At 42.1% G+C, this 19,511-nt stretch overlaps 1 protein-coding gene across 1 annotated transcript in view; it reads right to left on the bottom strand.

The window, feature by feature from the left end:
• LOC119888689 (protocadherin Fat 4) overlaps positions 1 to 19,243 on the bottom strand; it is a 102,644-nt gene extending 83,401 nt beyond the window's left edge. Inside the window, 2 exon segments of the mRNA XM_038699386.1 lie at positions 13,669 to 14,093; positions 14,096 to 19,243. Coding sequence (XP_038555314.1) covers positions 13,669 to 14,093; positions 14,096 to 18,770 — 5,100 coding nt within the window. The 5' untranslated portion in view covers positions 18,771 to 19,243.
• Between the last annotated feature and the right edge of the window lie 268 nt (positions 19,244 to 19,511).

Genomic DNA, 19,511 nt, shown 5'->3' with positions numbered 1-19,511 from the left:
TGAATTTTATTTTGTGAACTGAGCAGGGTTAATGAGGGAAACAAAAACGCTTTTTTGAAGATGAGAGGAATGGAAGGGATGTTGGTACTCATTTTGTCTTCTTAGGATAAATCCCGAATAATGCGTTCAAGATTGTGCAATGGGTGAAGAAATTACTGATTTTTCCCACTATGACCTACAACACTTGTAGTGAATACATTTGATAAACCGATATCACCAGTTTTACTGTGTTTTTACAGGTTTGAAGTCTTTAACTTAATGTATTGTATGTACTTTACATTTTTGTGAACTATTTCAAATGGCTGCATCAAAATTCAAATTCTTTTTTTTTTTTCATCTATTCCAGGTAGCCATTGGCTTACATACATTTCTGTAATATCAAAGTATGTTATTTATATATTATGACTATGACACCACCAGCATGTATCTAAAGTAAATTCATGACATTTAAAATCTGAGTATTTACTTGCCGTCAATGCCAAATCCACATACTTCAACATTTGCCCTCTAAGTCATCAAACCCCAAGTGGGAAAGAGCCGATAGATATACAATCCGAACTCTTGTGAGAGACTGGAGTCCTTGTTGTTTTAATACCAAACAGCACCATGTCCACACAGCCTCCTTATGGAGTCTTACACAGGGGGCAGACGGGGCATTTTGACAGCCAAGGGATCAAACTGTTTCCATATGACCACAGCTGGCATATCTCCAGGCCTGGGGCAACTACGGCTTCCTCGCAGTCTGAGTAGGGTTCTCGTGCAAACTCAACAGCGGGTGTCACGTATGAAGCCTGAGAATAAATCTTGAGTTTCAAAGACAATTCGAAACCTGATGCCAATGCCATATTACTGACTGATGAGGAGCGTTTAATTCCCAAAGACGACACTCTGAATGCAAAAACCTCTTACTGTAAAAAGATCTCGTATAATCAAAAATTACTATGTGTAGAATTTTTATGGTATTCTTCAAATTTTCTGACGGCAAAATTTTTTTTTTATTAGACACCAGGTAAAAGTTGGTACTGTCTATGTATTTCTTTTATCAGTGTGTTTTGATACTATCATTGGGGGGTACCAAAGTTAGTTACATAGTGGCTTTAAAGATTTGACTTCTGCTATGATATTTACCTATAAATGTATTTAAAATGACATGTTTAAGAAAACGTCTTTCAACCTTTTCACTGAAAACAGCTGCCTACAGCTGCTGCTGGAGAAGAGATTGTAAAGAGCGGTGGGAGTTAACCAAAACAGTAAAGTTGTGGGCTGTAAAAACAAAATAATGGGCTGAAAGGCGCAAAAACGGTCAATGGAATTGAGGGGAATAGCAGACTTAGAGTTGTTCCATAAATTGTCAACTATATTGACTTGTGCAACTTTAATGTTACACAGACTTTGTTTCTGACAGGAAAAGCCAAAACCACCGCTAATGTCTGCCGAGTTAGCAAGACATAGCTTATGAGCATTAGACATGAATGAGAAGATGTTATGATTTCATGGAAATATTGAGTCATAAGTGCTTTTGTTCGTTTGTTTGTAACTTTCTTACATGCTTATAGGTTATTGGAAATGTGTCAGTATTTGGAGAAGTGCACTTAACTTGCACTTAATGCAGGTTATTTAGCCTTAAAAAATTACAAAATACAAAAAGAATTGACAACTTAAATCTGTAAATATTATATGCAACATATATCAAATGTTAAAAACAAAATCACTGTCCCAATGCATGAAAGAGGTATGAAGAATTCTACTTTACACTTACAGAATTATATTTTCATGTTTGACAGGGTAATATGATGAAATCACACATTAAGCTAGAGAAACGTTTTGTGAATGAGGTCCCATGAGTGTGTCAATAAGTGTCTCAACAGAGTGAAAATGCTTCATAAAAACACAGAAAAGTGGTGTTCTCCACAGACAGCCGATGAGGGACAAAGAGAATATACCGCACAGTTTTACGGCCTGGCCTGCAGCGAGGCATGATGGGAAGTAATAACCACATCATTACCAACAGCGCCTCAGCCTTGTCAGACGTCAGAGGAATAAAGGAAGCATGCAGAGTTCACACTCGGGCTGCCAGTCTACCGCGCTGTAAGACCCTGTCACACATATGCACATACTCATTCACATATATACCCAAACATTTATCAGCATGATGAAACACAATCTCACTTTCTAAAAGAGAATATGCACAAACACACACTTAGAGACACACACAGCTGGTTGTTTAGCTGCCAAGACAGGAGGTAATGCTTCCGCTCAAGTTACGCCAAGACAGGTCAAAGGTCACACGATTCACTGGGAAAGTCCTGAGAGTGTTGCTTTACATTGGATCACTCACTCATTATCAAATAACTGCATCAAATGGCAAGAAACCTTTGCAAGATCACGTGTAAATCTGCAAGAGGAGGGATTAGCACAGAGGCAGCTGGCATGCTGTATGACTTCAGCGGTTTTAGGGTAAGATGCAAACACACACACACACACACACAGAGTACACATAAACATGCCTGATTTCTCCCTGATTTCTGTTCTGCTATTGCCTGTCTGTCTTTCTCTCTCACCTTAACTATGAGAATTAATTTAGTACATTATTGGCAATTCAGGTTAAACAAGGTATACAAGTAAGCGTAATAATTAAGATTGAACAAAAACATTACTGTGAAAAAGTCAACAGTTTATTTAGCATTTAATTGGAGGCTGCTGATATCTGTAATTAAGTTCTTTATGGGATACCCCAGTAATTTAGTATTGCAATTCCATAAGGGGGACTTGATTTCAATACAATAAGGCAAATCTTCAACATCTTTAGTCCTTAATATTGGTCAAGCTCCAAAAAACTGTTGATCCTACCCTTTCCATAATGTAAGTTTTCATTAACCCACATGGGATAGGGTTTGGCAATATGATTGTTAAAATAGCGTAACAATATAGCACTATATCCATTAAATGTGGGTTTAATTACCCGGAATGAAAGACTAAGGCTGGTGTGAGGCATCCACCCTCTGGAGCCACAGAAGACAATAAATTCTTTCAAACATAACTATTTTCATAGACTGAACCTGAGCAGTACTCCCCTTGATAAACTGATGTAACTGAAACTAATTTTCTTAAAACAACTGAAAAAAATGTGCTACTGCAGTGAGAGTATTTAAACTGGTTTCTGATGCAAACCAACTCAAGTACTTTCTCACATTCATTCACCAAATTCTTGAAACAAGTTCATTTGTATTGGAAACAGGTTTTAATATTATTACTGCACTGGATCCCCCTCCCAAAACTCAATTAGAGAGAGAAATGACATAGATTTTTTGCATCGTGAAAAGCATTTGGGGGCAGATTTTCAGTGAGCTAAGAATAAGTTTCAAGTGTTATGTTGTTGTCCATCCCTCTCTCTCCCTCATATACCCACAGGATTGTGTACTCAGTCTGCAGACCTCAGTGTAAGTGAAGCCCCCTGGAGGAGATAGAGACATAATGTAATATCTGATCACCCTCCATGTAATACCATAAGAACACAATGTCCTGGGAGGGAGACTTCATTATGATCTGTCCGTCAACAGCGGGCCAGCCAAGTTTAGACAAAGTTTTGGATGATTCATTTTTCAATGGCTTGCTTTTTTTCTTCTTCATCTCGGGGAGCTACGTGTCAGTGCCAGAGCAGGATAACCGCAGAAAAATGAGGAGAGGGCGCCAAGATTTGGTAGATTGTGCAAAAAGTATGCAACAGTACAGTTTAAGGGTGAAGGCATGAACTGTTACAAGAAGGTATGTATGTGAGCAAGCAGGCACACATGTAAACACACACACACACACACACACACACACACACACACACACACACACACAAACACAAACACAAGCAATGCAAACAAAGTCAAAATAGTCTGTTGTTTGAAAGTAAAGACCATAAAGTCAACTTTCAGAACAGCACTTTGTTAAATTACACCTCGACATCCACACACAATAGAGCTTGGTGAAATTAGGCCACTTCATCCATTTGCATATAGGAAAATCACAGTGTGGGCAAAAAAGAAAAGAAATAAAAAGAGTAAAAATAGCACATTGTCAACGAATGTAATTTAAGCCAGATCCGCAGCTTTCTTTCGTGTCCTTTAACATCTCATACCAGTCAGACTTCTTTTGTAGTTTGAGATATCACCAACTTTAACAAAAACATAACTTTTTTTCTGACAACAGACCCACGGAGGGCAGCTCAGGTACCCCGATTGCAAGTGAGAGCCTGAGTAACATTGACTGGACCCGCACATCGCTGCCCAGAACCCTTACCAGCTGGTTTCAATTATACAGGCCCAAATGGAGAGGGGAGAGGAAGGCCACATTCACCAAAATGGCTAGCTATTTCAAGCCAGGAGTCCTTTCTGCTCTCTGTTTCTGACAGATCAGTTGTTCGAAATTTGTGTAAACACAGTGTCTTGTTTGCTATCGAGGGCCAGCTTTTGCTAGCTGCCATGCAGAGCCACACAGCATTCCGTGCGAGATGGAAATGTTTCAACGCAAGACTTACATCCAATGTGCTCTATGATATTTCTCTGAAAAAATGCTTTAAGATTATTGCTTTGGAAACACAGAGTAGCCACGCCAACATCGAGCCGACTCTGATCCAAGAATCTCCTTGAATGAGATAATAATCCTCCAAAGTGAGGCTCATGCTCTGCAGTTATTGTCTCGATGACCACAAGCTATTTTCCCTGAGACGTTCCACTCGGCTACGTGCTCAAACAACCACAGCCTTTCTGCAGAACGACCCATGGGAGGATGATGTGTATGGGCAATTTAACAAGTAGGGAAGCTTGTGTGTTGAGGAGGTTTTGTTCAGATTCAACAAAGCTGCAGAGAAACACCTGATATGAAGCACCTGTCAGTTCAATAAAAGTTTAAAGGGTCAGTTCACCCAAATGACAAAAGGTTTTACTTACTTCTAGTTATATCTCACTTTCATCTAGTAATATCTTATAATGCAGATTTGGCCAGTTTTTGAGACATCTGCCTCCATTGATATGGAATTGGATACAGAAATCATATGCATAGAGTGAAACCACTAGAAGTAAATACGTTTTTAGGTGAACTGACCCTTTAATCTTAGGTTTTCCTTTAAATAGATTTTAAGTGAAATAAGACCAGAGTATAATTTATATTATGTACAACATAGCTTTTGAATGAAGATACAAGGGAAATATTCAAACCCAAGAATTTATTTATGGCTGCATTATTACATTAAAAGGAAACTTTGGGATCTCCCCTAGAATTTTAAATAAAGTTATGTGGGTGGATAAGGTTTTAGAGGTAAATAAGACTACACAATTACTATAGATATGTCCTTACAAAAGAAGGGTATAAAGGATTTGAAAACAAGAAGAACAAAACATTATAAACAGCTATAATAAGGGGAAAACCCCATTTGATCACACAAGATGGGTCAGTAGATTTGCAAGGATTGAGACAAGGCCAACAAGCTGTCAAATGAAGAGCATGAACAGAATTACGAAGAACACTCTCTTGCATGATTTTAAAAATCTAACAACTTGCATAGAAATTGAGTGCCGGAAAAGTCATGCAGGGACATTTTGAAAGCTGAAATATTTAAATTCCAAAATTGAAAACAGCTGCAAATTGACTGTGGCTTGGCTTGTTTTGTGAGTTAAGACCTGCACAGCAGCGCAAGCAGGAACACGCACAACGTTTTGCAAGCTTTTATAAGCAATATAATCACAACAACACAACTACAAAACCTTAAATATAAGTTAAGTACAAATTCTAAATCACAATATGGTTAACCTCTAAATAAACCTAGACTGTGTGCTGCACAGAGTAGGATCTACAGTGGATCTCCTGATGGAAAACTCATAAAATAAGAGTGGAGATAACAATAACATAGGCTCTCGCTCTCTGGTGCCAGTCTATCTTTGCTTGTCTCCTGCCTCTGACACTAAAGCCGTACTCCAGCCCTCCCTCCCTTGCTCCCAGCTCAACCCCCTCCGTCCCTCTTTTTACTCCCTCCATCTCCCTTCTAGCTCCTAAATCATCTGTCCGGGCTGTGGGAGATACCCCTTCCTGCTCAGGGTCGCTCGTCTTACCACAAGCTGTGGAGATGAGGTGTGTATACATTTGTGTGTGTGTGCAAGGGAGAACAGTGCATACGATGCAGAAAACGCACATCCTCTTTCCCCTTCTCGTTTGATGTCCCTGGAGGTGGGGGGGGGATCTGTGAAGGAGGCGACCGCACAAAATGTCACTTTGGAGGTGCCATTGATGGACGGCCAGCGGGAAGTGAGCTGTGCAAAAGAGCAGGAGTGAGCTCTTTTTTCTTTTTCTCAGACAAAAAGCAGAGAGAGACAGGTCAACGAGGCAGCACGGTCAAGTTTTAGCTCTGAAAACAATGGAAATTTGCTGTGTGTATCTCTGCATGTGGATGTGTTCGAGTGTTTGTTGATGCTAGAGAGCTCAGTAAGTCACGTGTAAGAACAAATCATTCTGTAGCTGGGATCCATTATTACCGCAGAGAATATGTGCCAAAATCAACCCTCCACTCTCCCTCTCTCTCTCTGACTCCCTTCGTTTTACAAGTGAAAGTAGTGGAACACTATTTTTTTCAAAGCTGGACAGACTTGGGCATATTTTATGGTCCCTTCACAGTCAGAGGAGAGCAGAGAAAAGTGATGAAGAAATCTCCTGGATGTAGTTATACTCAGGCAAAGATTTATTTCCCTGTGTAGCAGTTGCTCAAGGAAAATGTAAGACCTAAATCATAGCTATACCTGATAATTCCCACTTCAACTTCTCCCAATCAACCATGCTGTGGTTGAGTGACTGTATAGCTTGGAAACTTTAGATCACAGTTTATGATGGACCTTTCTGATTGCACTTGAAGAAATCCCTCCCTCCCGGTACAAAATGGTCAACGGCTCCCTTTTGATCACGCCTGATTCTGCAGACCAAAGGAGAAAAGCATTCCCAGCGGAGATTAATACTATTTCAGTCACACATTTGGTCCGAGCATGTGTGCTTAAGACAGAGGAATGACCCCTCCCAAATGAGGCATGACAATCAAAGTCACAGAAAAAGAGAAATGTATCTCTGATGTAAAAATAAACCTGATGATGCAAAACTCTGCGGAGCATGCACAGCTCTGGCCACATTCATTTATTATTCTAACCCCAGGTCCTGCATTGACTTTGCATGAGGCAGAAAGGGGTAAAAATGGAGAAAAAAAAAAGAGGCTGCGGACAGTCAACCGCAGAGCTGAAAGAGTTTTCTTTTAATATACATGTACATTCTTTATAAACATAATTTAGCGGCAAACCAAGTTTAAAAATAGAGTGTGTGAATAATTTTTGTTTTAACCTGTTTAGAGTAGCAGCAGGGTGGAGTTACCACACCAGGACAATTCAGTTTGCCACACAAGACAATACAATGTGTGCTACAAAGTTATGACAATGCCATTGAATTCTGAAAGGTAATTGTGTGTACTTTTACTTTTGTTTACTTTGACTAGATATAACAATATCTAGATTGTACTAATGCAGTAAAACCTACTCAGATCAAAGGCTGGGTACTGAACATCGATACTTATTGGGTATGGACTGAAATGTGTCCATTGCAGCATCAACAACTGTGCCAAAAGCTGCAATGGAATACTTGGTCAAAGACATAACCTTGTTTACTGACTCTTTTGATCCAATAGTTCCCAATTTAAACAGAATTTTGACAATTTTATTGAGCAGTGTTTTTGGTTTAGTTGAACTGGTGAGAAATGGTAGATATTTTAAAGGTTCACAAGACAAAAAGGTTGCGCACCACTGATCTAAGGCATCAGAAGAAATATCATTTTAAATATCATAAAATATCCTTAAAAAATCATCATTCAGATATCATAGTGGCACTAGAATTGGCACTGCAATACCTAGAATGACCTAGGTCATGACAGGCTCTTTTCCACACAGGTCCAAAATCTCTTCATTTTACCACTTAATTTATTCAGATTCCAATCCAATGTATCCAATTACATACAATAATCCTAAATTTGAACATTTTGCATTTTAAGCATGTTAAAACAAATTCACATGACAAATAATGAAGCAACACAATAATATAACTTCATGAAAAACTATGCCTTGGATAATTAATTTGACTCATTAGTCACTTGAGCTGGTAACCAGCCAAGTATAAAGATCTGAATCTTTATTAAAAATCTTCTTCGCTTGTAAAATACCAAAACTGACCAACTGCGGGATTTAACAGCCTTTATGGCTTGTGGCCCAAAAAAAAGTTAGTATTGCTCTTTGATTACTAACGTGACGCTTGCTTCACTTTATAGAACATGGCATAGCACAAAAGTATGACCCTGCTCCTGACCTTTCAGCCCATAGTTTGACAAATGTGTAGTAAGAGCTGAGCCAGTCGCTGCTTTCTGATGAGAAGAAAGTCAAACATGGTGAAATGTGAGACAGCTTGTTATAAAACTAAGTTAAAATTTTTGAGACTTCAAGCTATAGGAGATCAAACACAAAGCACCACAATGTTATCCATATTCATCTGAAGTGGTCAAATCAGCTGGAGAGCAGCCGTAACTGCTTAACACTTTTCCAAACAAAGTTGCACTGTGGCACAAAATAAATGAATCGAGACAAACACAAACAAACAGTCTGATGTAATAAAAGGACATAAATTGCTGGGTTCATTAAGGCTCAGTATGAATCTGCAGAATAGAAGTCACAAAATATCCCAATGATCTTATTTGACAGTAAAATAATCATAATAATCTAGATGAAACTGAATTATTTTGATTGTGGCTACCATTTAATGTTTTCCTGCTCTTGAGAAGTAGTGTGGTCAGTGTGTGTGTGTGTGTGTGTGTGTGCATTTGGCAACATTTTCTTGCACACATCTATGCATGAGTGAATGTTTATCCAACTTTTATGGTGACTGTCTCGTAAAATGGACAGGCGCTCTGGGACAACCTGCGCTCCTCTGCACCGGCTCGCCCACAGGTTCACCCGGAGCGACCACCTACCAGGAGGGCTGAGCAGATGCTCACCTCCTTGCTGACCATTTCAAAAACGCGTGTCCAGTCAGATTACTGCATGAATTACAACTTTGGCTACGGCCGGACTGGACTGTTACCACCCTTTCTCAAGCACATGTGCAAAAGCAGAGAAACATTCAAAAAAATTGCAATTAGACCATGAATTACAATACACAAGGAGGCAGTTTGTTCTGCATCATTCCTCTTCCAGTTGTTGTTAAATGTCCCTTCTGAGGAACATGAAATTCTAATACTAAGCTTGTGTATGATTCGAATCTAATCAAAGCATTTTTTTAATTCAACAAAGAACACTAAATGCTCCGCTTAAGGGGGTATCAGTATCACTGTTCAACCTGTCTGAAAACTGCAGTCATCAATATTTCAATTTTTATTAATACTCACACAGACAAATGCACAAAGAAAAAACAGCATCCACATCGTATTGTCCAGCCATACAAGACCTTCTCCTCCCTGCCTCGGTAACCTGGCTGGTCTTACACTTTTCACAGAGGTTTATTCCCCCCTCTCTATCTTCTCTACAACCTCAAAACTGAATCTGCCAAATCACATGTCTCTCAGAGTTCATGTTGGGGAGGTTCAGCGTCACCAAAACACTGAACAGAAGAAAGAAAAATGAAAGACAGACAGAAAGAAAAGCAAAGTGACTTTGAAGTTCGTTGCCAACAGGATTTATGAATCTGACCGATCCACAACACAGAGAGAGTGACAAACAGATTCCCAGAGACACAAAGCAGGCAGGCAGACACGAAAGAGATGCAAAGACACAAAGATATACAGCTTAACAAAGAGCAGGATGAATATAACAGCTCAAGCTATCCATAGCAACAGAGATCAACTCTGATTTCTGTATCTGCATCAGCTATCTGCATCCCCTGACTGATATGTCCAAAAGTTCTAAGTAGGCAGAGTGAGCGCTTTTCCCCCCACCTGCTTAGTACAAGAACAGGAGCCCTGCCCTTGCCTCTACCTTCCCATGATTCCTTGCAACACTGCCTATATCTGGCACTTCCAGAACCCTCCTAAAATGTTTCCCTCCCCTCCACCCCTCCTATTCCTACATTCCCACAACTCCCAATAACAGCGCATGACATGTCCCTCCCTAAAACACTCTTTTCTTTCTTTTTTCAATCTCACAACTCCAAACAGCTATACTGTACGTTCCTCACTGATGAGGAGAGGGGAGGAAAGGTGGCTGACAGGGGCCTCCATGCACACTCCTAAATCTGCCAAGGCAAGACACTGGCACAGACAAAAAAAATAACAAACGACTCCTGATCCGAGCCCGGAGCAGTGCAACACTTTATCGGTGAAGGCAAAACAAAGGAAGGCCTGTTGAACACTCCGACTGTGTTTACTTTCAAGGGGGAACAATGCCTTTAAGAGGAGGGGGCAAGGACTGATGTGGCACTTGAGCGCCTCTCCGATAAAAAAACAGCATTTCATTTTGATTCACAGTGAGTTAAAGAAAACAGTTTTAGCAGTCAGGTCTATAGTGCCTGGAGGGTTTGAAGGTGAGGAGTCAGGTGAAGGGAAGAGTCTAGAAGACAAGAAACAGATAGTGGAGGTGAGAGAGACATCTTCTATATATATATACACACTATTTACGTTGATCGCATATGACAGCTTATAACATAAGCAACACACATATTGTAAGCTGTGTAACATAATTGTGCTGCTATTTAGATCCCAAAGAGACCAAACAGGTAAAGTCACAAAAGACCTGCTGATGGACTTTTGAGAGGTTTCTATGTACATATTGGTACTTTTTGTTCGCCATTAAAACTGGATTACAATTTAACTGTCTATATCTTGTTAATCTCATCTGACTAAACCTGCCATCATCTGCCAAGCCACAAACTTTCAACATTCAAGCGTGTTTCAGACTTCCCTATCATACATAATATCTGTTGTGCCTTCTAACCTTTACACTTGTTATAAAGTTGCAAGATGTGTTGACAAGTATATAAAAACATCCCTTAACATTAGCACACATAAAAATAATTTCTAGTGCATAACCATGCACTTAATATCAGTCCAGCATATTGCACTACTGCTCATACCCAATCAGTGATGTGCAGGTGTTTGGTCTTTAACATCTGATGGGAAACACATGCTGTCACTTCACTGATTAGGTTGTGGCCAAAAATGGAACCAATGCTTGAAATTTTCAGCTCTCGGAGAGAAGTCTGTCATAGGTGATTCAGTGTGATTTTACTCTGTATGAGTTATGGGGGGGAGTGGCTTCATTTAGAGGGGCTAAATGAAGCCATGGCAGGATGTTTTGAATCAAAACTTGGAGTAAAATAAAAAACATCCTCCTGAACACTTTCAATGGAATTTGGATTCACCAACAATGGATGAATGTGCTGCCAAGAGATTTTTATTTCAGCCTCTGTATCTGTATCAGCTAGAGGAAGAAACACATAGATTTCTGGGTAATGAAGTAATTTGCATGACTTTCCAAAGTGACACTTGAAGAACGACAACAAAATATGATCATCTAAATTTCTTATAAGTCACTGCACCACCACTGGTTGGCCAAAATAAATGCCCATTGCACATAAAACATGACCCAGATGTGCACATACATGACAGACCTAATCAACAAACACAGACAATAAAACTTTCTAAGATGTGAAGAAGGTCAGGAAAACCAAGAATCCCCTCTCTCCACTCTTTCCATTGCAGGCCCAGCAGCGTCCTGAGTTGTTTAAGATCATGAATGTTGATAAAGCATGTCAAAGCCAAATTCTCTTTGTTTGAGTGTTTCCAAAACATCACACACGGTGCATAGTAGAGGAAAAAATGCCTCATGCATCCAATCAATGGGGAAAATGGGAAATGGAGAATGTGAAAGGGTCACAACCCCTGGGGTGGAAATAGTCCCCAGTTGCTACCGGGTATCTGGTGTGTAAACACTGCACTGGAAAAACATTAGTCTAAGTCTGAGGGTTCATACATTATGGTACCACACTGTCTTTTGAGGTCCTATTGACAGAGGAGCTACAAATAGTATCAATATGACGTTCAGTTTTGCCTTAAAAATATAGCCATATAGACGGTTGCCCATTGCATTTCAGCACAAACCAGCCCATATTTCCAAATGTGGAAGGTAATTTTAATTCCTCCAAGTTATTAGATCTCACACTTCTCAAAATGGAGACTACTCAGCCAGGTGGTATGGTAAAGTCATCTCCAAGGGGTGAGAAAGTTCAAGGTAAGCATGAAACCAATATAGAGTTTAAGGTTTGGGAATGGAGCACTGAAGCACTATATTCTCTCATTAGCCCAACAGTAGAGTCTGCAGGAAAGCAGATTGCCATCTTTGCTGCAGGCTAAGTGAGAGAACATTTGATATTCCCATTTGGCCTGAACGAACCTTTAAGTTAACTTAGCTAACACGATTTTGCCAAGTAATCCTTGATTTCAATAATATGTGAGTTTGTCTCCAAATAACTGATTGCTGTATTGGATTTCAGTTTCAATATTTGCAGTGGTTGAAAAGGCATCATTAACAACTGTCAAAGGCATCCCACTAATCTTAAACTCTTAAATCATCAGACATTTTTTAAACGTAGTAACACAAAACACATTTAGAGAGGAGAAGAAGTTTACACCGTTTGGGTTTTTACTCTGAAAAGTCCAACTTAAATGCAGCATGTGTGTCATCAAACCCTGTAATAACAAAGCATTTCAAGTCCTGGTTAAAATTAAAGCCTGAAAAAGGTGCATCGCATGATGCAAACTCGGTGGCCAGCTTAAGTTTCACTCCCTCTGCCCTCAGCGTCTTTTCACAGAGTCTTAAGAGGTCACCCAATTTTAATGGTCACTTATTGCCTGTGGAGCTGTTCTTGGTGGTTTAAAGGTACCCAAAGACCACCCCAGTGCCAAAACAGCCTGAGGCTCAAGGGCTCAAAATAATACTGGCACTGATGATGCATACCTGCACTGCGAGATTATCAATTACTCCCCTTTTCATTTTTACTTGAGACTCAGATGAAACCATGATGGGCCTTGAACCTGAAACAGCAGCCCTAAATGATTTATGGCAACAGTGGGGAAATTAAAAAGTGGTCATTTTTTGATTTGTGCAGTTCATATCTGCTGATAAGAATATTTCAGTTCGTGAGAGCAGGAGAGGAGCTCATCCAGAAGACATGCAGCACTCATTTCCCTTTTCTAGACTGCTCAAATATTAGAGGCAGCGCTTTCATGATGAATTGTTATGGCTAGTATGTATTTGGGAATGGGAAAAATAAAGTTATCATGCCAAAGAACAAGGCCTTCTTACTTATGTCCAAGAAAATTATGATTTAATATAATGCAGAGCCATGCGTTTTTAAAAAAAAAGGAATTTAATTAATGAGCAGTCAAATGCAATAGGTGGCTCTGTTTTATGTGTGACTTGGACAGTCTAACTCCCCATTTTTTCCAGTTTCAAAGCTTGATCTCATTATACTTATTCCATCCAAATGTCTATTACAAATGCCAGTGGGTGAGTTCATGCCCTCTCCCTGCCAAATAGATCAAATAGGCCAATAGAGCAAAATATAAGGTGGCTTTCCAGTACCTGTAGAGAACAGAAAAGTCAGCAGTGTACTAACCTCAGCACGCTGTGTTCTGGGCTGGCTGGCATCTGTCTCGATGGCATACACATCCACCAGGTAGAGGTCGGAGCCTTGTTCTCTGTCCAGCTCTGCAGCAGTCTGTATCACTCCAGTGTGGCGGCCAATGGTGAAAAGGCGTCCCACTGCTTTTCCACCACTGCGAACCGCCACAATGAAATACTCCACTTTAGTTGCTGAGCCCCGCGGGCTTGAGGCATCCAGGGAGATGACGTTGGTGCCCGGCGGCTGCCCCTCTTTGAGGATAGTGATGTATTTTGGCTGGGAGAAAACAGGCCCATCCATCCCTTGGAGGATGATGGTCAGCTCAGTTCTGGAGGTCTTGCGGTCAGTGCCGTGGTCAGTGGCTGACACTGTGAGGGTGTACATGAGTCGAGACTGTACCAGCTGAGAGGCCAGACGATATCTCCGCTGTACCTGTCCATGATGAAAGTGTTAGTATCCCCTTCTATGAGCTCGTACTCCACTTCCCCATTTGCCCCGTCATCGGGGTCAAAGGCCACCACTGTTGTCAGGATGGAGCCGATGACTATGTTGGGCTCAGCCACTAGGGCGTTCTGGGACACAAAAGTGGGAACATTGTCATTCTGGTCTGTGACCCATATTGTGACATTTTTCAGGGCAAAACGGCGGAATTCAACTGGAACAGCCTGGTCAGTGGCTTTGATTGTCAGCTCGAACAGATTTGAAAATTCCCTATCAACTTCCTTATTGGTGTAGATGAGCCCAGTGCTTGGATCAATGCTGAAGTGGCTACCCCGGGGAATCTGTTGAACAATGGAGTACTCCAGCTGCCCGTTTATGTCTGCATCTGTGTCATGAGCTGTAATTGTCATGACTGAAGTTGAGATTGGAAGATTTTCAGGGATAGATTTGAAAATGTCGCCAGGGGTGAATATGGGAGGGTTGTCGTTAAAGTCCCTGACATGAATGACCACAGGAATGGATGAAGAGCGGGGTGGTCTGCCATTGTCCTTTGCAGTGATGTTGAGTTTGTAAAATGACTGAGTTTCATAGTCCAGCTTTTTAACCAGAAAGATGCTGCCGGTGTTGGGGCTGATGCTGAAAGTGCCGTGGTTGTTTGTGGCTGTGATACTATACGTTATTTCTGCATTCTGACCAGAATCTGCATCGGTGGCGGTCACAGAAGCCACCAGCTCCCCTATCCTCATGTTCTCCAGGACGTCCACAGACAGTGAGGGTTTAGGAAAGGAGGGGGAGTTGTCATTCTCATCCAGGATGCTAATACTAAGCATACAGGAGGAGGACAAGGGCACATCTCCAGCATCAACAGCTATGATTTTCAATGAATAGGAGGATGTGGATTCATAGTCCAGCTTTCCTACTAAAGTAACCTGTCCAGAGCTGCTATCAATAGTAAACTGTCTTTCCTCGTTGCCTTCAGGGATGTGATAGTGAACCAGTCCATTTTTGTTCTCATCCACATCAGAGGCGGAGACCCGCAGCAGTTGTGTCATGTTTTGAGCTGACTCTGATATGGAGGCCTGGTAAATGTCTTTGGTGAATTTAGGAGTGTTGTCGTTGATGTCTTGAATGTAAACTTGCACTTTGGCCTGGTCTCTGAGGGGCTTGGGGAGACCCTGGTCAGACGAGACGATCACAAAGCTGAACATGGCGGCGCCTCTTTGTCTCATGAGCGACTCGCGATCAAACTGCAGCGTGCTGGTCAACTCCCCGGTGATGGCGTTCAGCTCAAAGTTGGGCTGCTGTGTCTCAAATGTATATCTGACCTCACTGTTTGGGCCAAAGTCCTTATCCTCTGCAAAAACACGCCCAACCAGTGACCCCCTTTTCTGCTCTTCCTCAAAATGAAACACATAATTGGTGCTGTTAAAGAGAGGACGGTTATCGTTTACGTCATCTAGAATGACACTGACATTGACAGTGGCACTTAGTGGTTCCACAGCCCGGTCTTTGGCCACAACAACTAAGTTATATCTCTCCTGTATCTCTCGGTCCAGCTCTGCTTTGATGTACAACTGCCCATCTGGAAAAATGCCAAACACATCACCTGTGTTCCCATCAACGATGTCATACATAATCTCCCCATTAAGACCAGAGTCTTTGTCAGTGGCCTCAACTTTGAAAAAGCGGCTGTTGACATGCTCAGACTCCAGGATAATGACCTCATAAGAAAGCTGGTCAAACACTGGCGAGTTATCATTGACGTCATACACACTGACGATGAGGATTAGGCTGGAGGTGTGCTGGGGGACCCCCATATCTGATGCAATGACCTCAACCTCGTAAGAGCTTGTGGTGATCTCGAGCGGCCCGGTCAGTGTGATGAGGCCATGCTTTTCATGAATATGAAACAGGCCTTTGGGGTTTTGTTTGAGGCTGTAAACCACCATACCATTTGTCCCTTCATCGGGATCTGAAGCTTTGGCCTGGAATATGACATGGCCTGTGCTCCAGTTTTCCACTGCACTCACATGCTCCACAGCGTGAATAAAATGAGGGGCATTATCATTTAAGTCTTTTACAGTGATGTTAACAAATGCCTCTCCTGTGATCTCCCCAGCTCTGGCTACAACTTTCAGCTGATAGAAACCCTGCTCCTCTCTGTCTATCTGGCTCAATGCTGTGATTTGACCTGCGCTGTTTACAGCAAAAAGCCCCCTCTGGTCACCTGAGGTGATTAGATAGGAAATGTTTGTGTTCAAATCTACAGTGGTGGCTGACACTGTACCTATAACTGTCCCAATGCCCACATTTTCAAACATGACAAAACTGTACACTTTCTGACTAAAGACTGGTGGGTTATCCTGTGTGTCTATGACAGTTACAGTGACTATGGCCTGGATGTGAGAGCGCAGGCCACTTCCATCTGCAGCTGTCACCTGCAGCTGGTAAGCAGTTTTCTCCTCTCTATCCAGGGACTCAAGCGTGGTGATTTTCCCTGTGTTGCTATTAATGCGGAATTTGGAAGCGTCTCCAGCTGTAATTATATATTTGACTGTGCCATTTTTACCTAAATCGGGGTCTGTGGCTGAAACCGTGGTTACATAAGAATTTGAAGGCTCGTTTTCTTTCACATTAGCAAAATACTGCACAGGATAGAAAACTGGCCTATTGTCATTGATATCCCTCAGGGTGACGTTGACTTTTCCTACAGAGTGCAAAGGAGGGCTGCCTGCGTCTGCTGCCTGGATGTGGAGTAAGTATGAGGCCTGATCCTCCCTGTCTAGCTCCACGGCTGTGCTTAATCGCCCTGACACGGCATCCAGGCGAAACAGCTCCTGGACTGTGGCTGGAGTATCTGCATCAAATGAGAACCGGATAGTTCCATTGGCCCCGAGGTCGTCATCTGAGGCAGACAGCACCACCAGCTCAGTGCCTGCAGGGGCGTGCTCCACCAGGGAAACATGAAATGTGCTTTGTGTAAATGTGGGCACTTGGTCATTGACATCAGTGATGTTGACTATAAGTTTAGTGTAAGAAATCTTGGGCTGCAGCCCCTGGTCTTTGGCACTAATGTTGAGCACAATTTCAGATGCTATTTCCCTATCCAGCAAAGCGGCGCTGGTAACCAAACCACTGTTTTCACTGATGGAGAACCAGCCCAAAGCGTTTCCAGACACCAGGGAGTAGCGCAGGTTGGCATTCTGCCCAGAGTCACCATCTGTTGCAGAAACCCCTTTAATGTAGCTGCCTTTTGGTATGTCTTCACTGATATCTACTCTGTACAGTGTTTCCTGGAATATGGGTGGGTGATCATTGATATCATTCACAAAAATAACCAGACTAGCAAAAGAGGACCTCGCAATAGGCTTGCCATTGTCTGACACAGACACAGTCAGGTTGTATGAGGAAATTCTCTCTCTGTCTAACACACTGGCCACTTTGATCAGACTTAAATTGGGCACAGGAGACGTGTGCACTTCAAAGTGTCTCTGCTCATTGCCTCCTAAGATTGAAACTGATATGTTACCATTAGCTGTGGGGGAGTCTGAATCTGAAACAGTGAGTAAAGCCACAACTGTGCCAATCTGTGCATTTTCATCAACAGAAGCAAATTTAGAAGTTGTGGGAAAATACCTAAATTTCACTACGGGGTCATTATCATTTACATCTAAAAGTTTAATTGTGGCTTCTGTTCTGCCTGATAGAGAGGGCACCCCGTTGTCTACTGCATGGATAGTCAGGGAGTACTCTTTCTTACTCTCATAATCTAAGCCCTCTTTTATAATAATAGTACCTGCTTTAGGGTCAATTTGGAAAGGTGTCCCTTCATCTAAAAAGTACCTGATTTCCGCATTGGCTCCCTCATCCTGATCTGATGCTGTAATCTGCAGAATACTAGAACCTACTGCTGCATCCTCAAAAACACTGGTTTGATATTGATCTTGCTCAAAAATAGGGGGATTGTCATTTATATCTTGAATAGTGACGTTTACTTGTAGGTAGCCAAACTTTTTCGGGTCTCCTTTGTCCTCTACTTCAATCAGGAGTTGGTAGAAGGGAGTAACTTCCCTGTCCAAGCCTCCAGTTGAAACAAGGTGCAAGAATGCCCCCTCTCCACTAGGATTGACTGTAATATCCAAGCGGAATTTCCTCTGCTCGTTGCCTTTCACTATTCTGTACGTGGTGTGATCAACTCCGTTACTTCCAATGTCTGAATCTGTAGCAGTGTCCAGGATCACCTGCCTGCCGCTGCTGGCGTCCTCTTTAAAAGACACGACAATGGACGCGTCTGGAAACACCGGAGAGTTATCATTTATATCCAAAACTACTATCCTGACCTCAGTGGGGTAGGTGGGTTGGCTGGACAGCACCACGACGTTGATGACATCACTTTGCAAAACCTCTCTGTCAATCACCGAAGAGGTGTAAATGACTCCAGTGGTGCCGTTAATTGCAAAAAGTTTGTGGTTCTCGCTGAAGCGGTACGTGAAGCTGGGCTTGGTCTCTATCGTTCCCACATAGGTGCCGATGGGCTGCTCCTCCAGGACCTGAAACTCTTGACGGACTTGGCTGGATGCTGAGTACTGCGAGAGAGTCCATAACATCAGTAAAATCAAATGAAGCCGGCCTAAGCCCCTACCTGTGAGCGCCATGGTCAGTTAGCCTGTCCACCTTTCTCAGACAGAGTCCATGCCTATGATGCATCAACTTTATTGCGGTTGAACGAGTCACTAAAGCATTGTATTCCAGCAAAGGTCCAGAGAAACCTCAATGGGAAACCATGCAAATACTCTTTCCACACTTATTCAGTGTCCCAAAGTACTCCAGAAGTGTTATTTTATCCGCGCAGCGCTGCGTCTTAATGCAAAAGAAAAAAAAAATCCTCTGAATGGAGAGAATGATTCTACAGATCAGGAACGTTTCATTTCAACTCCTCAAATAACATTTTAAAAACGGAACCTGACAATCCTTGAAAGACAAAACAAAACAGAAGTTCCTGGATATGCGTGAAGAAAAGTTTATCCAAAGTTAGGGCGCAAGCGAGCGGTCCTGAGTGAGAGCAGGGGGCTCAGCCTACGCACCGTCCCGTGGAATAACGGTGCAGGCGCTTCAGTCATATTGTGCTCAGGAGTCCCAGTAAGTTAGGACAAAGCTGGAGTTCGACAAACTCCCTCCCATCACTGATCCCATTGGATAGCGGTGCTCCTGCCCGCCCTCCCACCGCCTTTACCCTTCCATTGTGCAGCGTAGCCCGTTGTCCCCGCCTGTGGAAGAGGATGTCTATCAAATAAGACAGGTAGGCTAACCATGTCCTGAGCGGTGTTAATTACTTCAGTAACAGATTAATGCAAGTTAAAACGTTCTTCATGAGCACAGGATATGAAAGTTACTCA

Source organism: Micropterus salmoides, unplaced genomic scaffold (assembly GCF_014851395.1).
Source record: "Micropterus salmoides isolate LMB-PRFRI ecotype aquatic unplaced genomic scaffold, ASM1485139v1 Ms_hic_scaffold_5, whole genome shotgun sequence".
Taxonomy (NCBI): Eukaryota; Metazoa; Chordata; class Actinopteri; order Centrarchiformes; family Centrarchidae; genus Micropterus; species Micropterus salmoides.
This window is presented reverse-complemented; position numbering and strand designations above follow the sequence as displayed.